At 40.5% G+C, this 6000-nt stretch overlaps 1 protein-coding gene across 1 annotated transcript in view; it reads left to right on the forward strand.

Annotated features, from left to right (window-relative positions):
* APOO (apolipoprotein O) overlaps nucleotides 1–5616 on the forward strand; it is a 31564-nt gene extending 25948 nt beyond the window's left edge. The window contains exons 8-9 of the mRNA XM_010187241.1: nucleotides 2211–2306; nucleotides 5292–5616. Of these exons, the coding sequence (XP_010185543.1) occupies nucleotides 2211–2279 (69 nt within the window). The 3' untranslated portion in view covers nucleotides 2280–2306; nucleotides 5292–5616. The remainder of the gene's footprint in view (nucleotides 1–2210; nucleotides 2307–5291) is intronic.
* The last annotated feature ends 384 nt before the right edge of the window (nucleotides 5617–6000 follow it).

Genomic DNA, 6000 nt, shown 5'->3' on the forward strand with positions numbered 1-6000 from the left:
GGAGGACCTTGACACTTTGTTGTAAAATTAGAATCATAGAATCATTGAATGTGTTGGGTTGGAAGGGACCTTTAAAGATCATCTGGTCCAACCCCCCTGCAGTGAGCAGGGACAATGTTACCAGATCAGGTTGCTCCGAGCCTCATCAAGCCTGACCTTGAATATCTCCAGGGGTGGGGCCTGCACCACCTCTCTGGTCAGCCTGTTCCAGTGATCTGACACCCTCATATTGAAGAGCTTTCTCCTAACATCCAACCTACATCTACCCTTTTCTAATTTAAAACCTTGTCCTGTTGCTACATGCCCTAGTGAACAGCAGGTGTGAATAAGGTGTGTTTATGTCCCATGCTAGCTCAAGGGACGTCATTTTTTGGCTACTCATGTTACTGCTTGATCACTCTCACCCAGGCTCCCTGTTTACACAGTGGGCACCTACAGTGGACGAAATTAAAAGAACTTCTTAATTGCTAATTTGGCAAATGAGTTTGTGTGAGGCATGACAGTTTAGCAGTGGATTGGTTTGAATTAAATAACTTGAGCTTAATAGATCTGGTGAAGACAAAACTCTGTGGTGAGATCTACTGAGCTCACGGAAATGAAGGAACTGAGCAAGACCGCTGTCTTCCTGTGTGTTTGTTGGTGTGTACATGTGTGTGTTGCTTTAGGTTTATTTTCCCTTTCAAGACAAAAAAAAAGCTTACCTAGATGATATTTGCTTTTGCCAAGTTAAACAAGTGGAAAAAATAGAACTCTCTGTGAACAAATTATTTTTAGTTCCTTTGTTCAGGATTGAGTAATCCCTGAGATGAGGCATTGTGAGTCAGATTATTCATTATAGATGGTAGTAAAATGTCATAACTTACAAGTTCCTGTACAGGAAAATTACTGAGTCGATCATTATTTTGAAATGGGTGTGGTTTGTGGATGTGATTTCCTGTGCTATGAAATATCCAGGGGAGTGATTTAACCAAAATGGGTTTTTGAAAGAGAGAATTACTTGCTAGGCATATTTTGAATAAGAAATGTAAGCATTATCGTGATAATTGAATCTTGATGTACTGAGTCCATACCTCCAGCACAGCGTATGCAGGGTCTCATACATTCAGTGCCTTATTCATAGTGTTTCATTTGTGCTGGGACATACCTTTGTCCCATGCTCTGAAATGTTTATGGTTTCCAGTCTCTTCTGGCTTCTTTTGTTACATTTTCCATCACAGTTAAGTCATATTGGTAAAAATGTCCTTTTAGAATGACAAGAAAATGCCATTTAGTTCTCACGTGTAGAATTTAAGCACCGTTGAGTCTGGGTGCAACCTCCAGTCGTTTCATCCAATGCCCTGTTCAAAGCAGAGACAGCTCTGAATTCAGATTTGGTGGCTCAGGCCCTGTGCAGCCAAGTGCTGAATATTTCCAAGGAAATTCAAGAGGTTCCCTGGAAAACCTGCTCCAGTGCTTGATCAGTGCTGTGATACTTTTTTTTCCCCTTCTACCATAGAAATGTACCATTCTCCTGTGTCCTTTTGGTGTAAACCTCTGAGAAGAGCCTGGCTCTTCCACATATGTAAATACCCATTAAGGAGCTGTGGACAGCAATTAGGTTCCCCCTTTGTCTGCTCTTCTCCAGACTGAACAGCCCCACATTTTTCAGCCTGTCCTTGTGTGTCATCTGCTTCCGCCCCAGCCATGTGTGGCCCTTTAAGTATTTCTTTATTGATATCTATTTAAAGCTATAATCAAATGCCTGTTCATTATAGCATACTTGGCAGATAGACCAGACTCTCTAACAAGCCTCTCTTCGTTCTTTGGTTTCTATCATTTATTTTGGGGAAAGTGTGAGAGCGTGCTCTCAACAGATATGTGCTAAAAGAGACCTATTGTATAAATCCACCCAGAATCCAGAGGATGCAAAATAGCAACTACCCTCTGGGTATTCATCCTCTGCAGGCAGAATGAGTCAATTAAAACACTTCTGTTGAACTGCTTGTTCTTTCAAATCTTTTAATTGCTCAGCTAACTACAGGAGGGCTAAAATATAGGAACTGCGTGGGAGAAGCTCATATTTGAGTACATTATACTGGATTAGTCTCATCAACCAGTTGATTTTGCAAGCAGTTTTTGTTTCAGCTTTTGAAGAGGGTTTCTGTTCTGGCAAAAGCGTTAATCACAGATTGCCTCAATTGAAATTTTATGCTTATTTTTCCCTCCTCAAGGGTGATGCAGATGGTGACAAGCCCCTGGAAAACCATGCTGCTTCAAATGAAGAGCGAGCCCAGAAGTAGAGCACAAGATCACTTGGCATCAAACAGGTAAAGAAAGGTTAAAGGCTGGCAACAGTATGTGGCTACAGCAGCAAAATAACCCAGAAAAGCTGAACGTTTGCAAGTTTGACTTGTAGTTTTCTTCTTGATATTGATGAAGAAAGAGGAGAAGAGAGGTAATAGTTTTATTTGTGTTAATGTTTGTCAAGAATTTGCATGCTCTTTAACACTGTTTCACTTGACTTATCTAAATTCCTCATCTTCTTAGCAAGTGAATATACGTCTCCTACAAGGGTTCTGAGTTAATTTAGCAGGGCCTTGTTAACGTATTGGTTGGTTTGGGGTTTTTTCCTTCTTCCCTTCCCATTTCTGCCTCCCATACCATAAACCTCTTTGTCTTGTCACACCTGTGAGGGCATGAAGAAGGGGAAAGAAACCCCTGCTGACATGTTTTCTCTAAACATTTGTCAGTGTCATGGTGCAGCGTTATCTTACAGCCTGTAACAGTGCACGATGTGCCTGGCCTTTCATGTCAGTGCACCTACCTGAGGAGATGCGCTCCATCAGCTGGGAATGAATGGTGGAGGCAGCATTTCCCAATTCTCCAAGCCAGAAACTCGAGTCGAGGTGCCAGTTTTGTTTCTGACTTGGCCACTGAGTTGCTTTCTAACCTCAAGCAAGTCTCCTGGTTGTTACAATTTCTACAAAAGCAAAACAAAAACAGCCTCTCAACTTTTTAAAGAAGGTTCCATTTCATAGGACAAAAAGTGCTCTGTATTTGAGGCCTGTAATTACTAGTGATAATGTAACTGGACATCATTTAGTACAAAATATGAGATAGTGTCTGCTCTGTCGTCAGCTGATAAAAGATGTATTTTCTGAGCATGTTTTCTAGTTCTTGTCTTTGCCCTATATTACTTTTCCATTATGTTAGAGACTGACTTTTCATCAGGAAGTGATCCTAGCATCGTAGAGACTCCTCCTTATTTTTGTATGTAGTCTTCTACTTACCAGTAAAATTCTTTTTTTTTTTTCCTAACTGCCAACTGTGTAAATAGAGTTTGGGTTTAGAAAACTGCACCCATTTCTTCTTCCATGCATCATCAGCAGTCACAAATGTTTGCAGATGTGATGGAGCGCACACGTCTGCTGAGCAACAGCGTTCCACTGTTACACGGTCAGCTTTAAAAGCAAAACTAGTGTCTAATGTTGTGTTTCCCTTAATGTAGTCTTAATAGCTATACCCATTTTTCAAAAGGGCAAAAAGGTGTGCTGACTGGCTGATTTACTCAGTACATTGTTTTTTCCTTCAGACATGTGAATATAGAGTCTTTAAGAAGACGTGCTTTTCAAGTATTTTATAATATAGCCACATAAAATTTAAAAAAAAAAAAAAAAGGAAGAACAGTTTTGTCTTGAGTAAAGATACCCAGGAGAGCCAAGAGGAAGAAAAGCTTCTCTAAAATTTGCTAAAATATCGTGCTCATTGTGAACTAAGACAAAGCTACTAAATGATCAAAAGCCAGGAAGATTGAACTTCTGTTTATATATGTGGGGCACCGTACAAATCTTGAGGTTCATTACAAACAGAAATCTGTAAATAGCTTTTAGTTTCCCTTAGTATTTCTTACTACGAGAATGTAATTTCTGTGAGGTCTTTATTCACTTTTTGAAATGTTAGTGCTTTTTGCTGAGGGTACTTTTTAGTTGGGGAGCGGTGGAAGGAAGGGAACAAAAGCTGACAGGAAGACTTCTACTCAAGTTGGTATCCAGAGCAGCCTTCAGGATTGTAATCATAAGTATACTCATGCTGTGTAATTTTGAGGAAAGCCTCAGGAACAGCTGCTGGCTCAGGTATTCTACTTTCTTTTAAAAGTGAAGGTAAATGCTCAGGTGCCTGAAGTCCCTGGGTGCTGCTGGTCTGGAAATCTCGTTGCTTTGCCACACGTTGTTTCTGGAGGAGATTCATAAACAGAACTCCCAGGTTTGTGACCCAGGGCAACCAGATGGGGAAAGTTCAGTTCAGTATCAATTTTCAGCTGTTCTGCAGGGTTGGCAATTTGTTACTTCTGCGGGAAATCAAATCCAGTTATTTAACTCCATACCCAAGTCCAGATGTTTTGTTGGATTTGGGTGATCCCAAAGGTTGGAGAATGCTGCTGTGATCTTTGCAAAGATGTATTTGTTTATTCTGAATGAGATTAGTCCCGAAAGCCTCACTGTATTTTCAACTGTTGGCAATATTCCTAGTTGAATCTGGTTACTAAAATAAATGCAATCTCGTTTTTGTCGTAAAGAGTTGCCACAGCATGGGTCTCTGAATTGCGAACAGTCAGCCAAGGACAAAATCATTTTGGGTTGGAGACAGTAAAGTATTTCTCCATTCCAAAACCCAGAAGCATTGCACCTCCTTTATTACAGTATGTTTGTCAGCAGTGATTATACACAAACTACAGCTCAAACCACATCCCATCGTGGGAGAAGCAAGCTTTAATTTTATCCAGCTGTTGTGTGAGGAGTTGCGTGGCAGTGACATGGCTCTGTGTTTTTCCATGAAAACAGCATATCTCATGTTCACTCTGTTCAGGTTCTTTGTTTATGTAATTCCATTTCTTTGAGTTACACTACCCCAGCTTTACACCAGAGGAGGGAGATTAGGAAAAAAATGCAAATTATAGAAATTAGAATTATATTTGAGAAAGTTTGTTTATTACACGAGTTTCCAGTTGGAGTTTTGTTGCTATGAAGTGTTCTTTCTCTACTGTATTTCCATACAGTTCAACTATAGGAACCAAGTTCTGCAGAGCAGACATAGTCATTGGTGCTCTAATGTCAGTGATATGAAGTTAAATGTCTTTACTAGAAGTGAATTGGTATTGAGAATTTTCTTTGATGTGGCAAGTTGATCAACATCTATTTGAGGACCAAAGTTTTAATTGCACTTCGATAAAAGAAAAGGCCTATGGTATTTAATTCTCCTTTCTCCCTTGCTCCCTCTCCCCCGTAACCTTTGACTGCATTCTTTGGTTATAGGTGAACGAAAAATACAGATATAAGCAACAACTTCCCAAGAACAAGAGGAAAACCATCTGAATCCATTTTGATTTAGAATGTGACTAATCTGCCTTCTGCCTCAGGAAAGACTGACGGTGTGCTGCTCGGCCTTCTGCTGTGGAACCTGTGAAAGGACACTGTGCATTTTGGGTCAGTCTTGAGGCCTTGTCCTCAATTCTGCAGTGGGGCTGAAGTCTGCCCATGATTGTCCCATTGCAGGATCAGCATCGCAAGTAGCAAGTCTCAAAATTCCTCGATATCTTGTTATTATTTATATGGAAAATAAAATTCCAATTACACAAAATGGTCCTGGTTTTTTTCCTCTCATTGTCTTCTTTAAACTCGTGTGTGACATTTGCGCAGTCTGTGGACGGTTCTGGAGGTGCTGTTGACAATGCCTGTATTTTTTAACAGTGAGGAGAAGCTTAAAGTAGCACGATGTTTTGGCTAACATTAGCTAATAGCATTAGGAATGAGAGCAATTACAATGATTCTTGTGTGTTGTCTGGGTCTCCCCCTCCTTTCTGTACAAATCTTCTGCCTCAGCAGTGCCAGCAGGAGGTATATAATGAAGCATCTGTGAGTTCCTGTCCTGTAGACGGATGGGAATGGAGCTGTTGATGTTTGTTCTTGTTTTTGCTTGAATGCGCAGCTCAGTGGGAACCAGAACGTTCTCGTGGTGGGAACC

This window comes from Mesitornis unicolor, unplaced genomic scaffold, assembly GCF_000695765.1.
Source record: "Mesitornis unicolor isolate BGI_N332 unplaced genomic scaffold, ASM69576v1 scaffold4506, whole genome shotgun sequence".
Lineage (NCBI taxonomy): Eukaryota > Metazoa > Chordata > Aves > Mesitornithiformes > Mesitornithidae > Mesitornis > Mesitornis unicolor.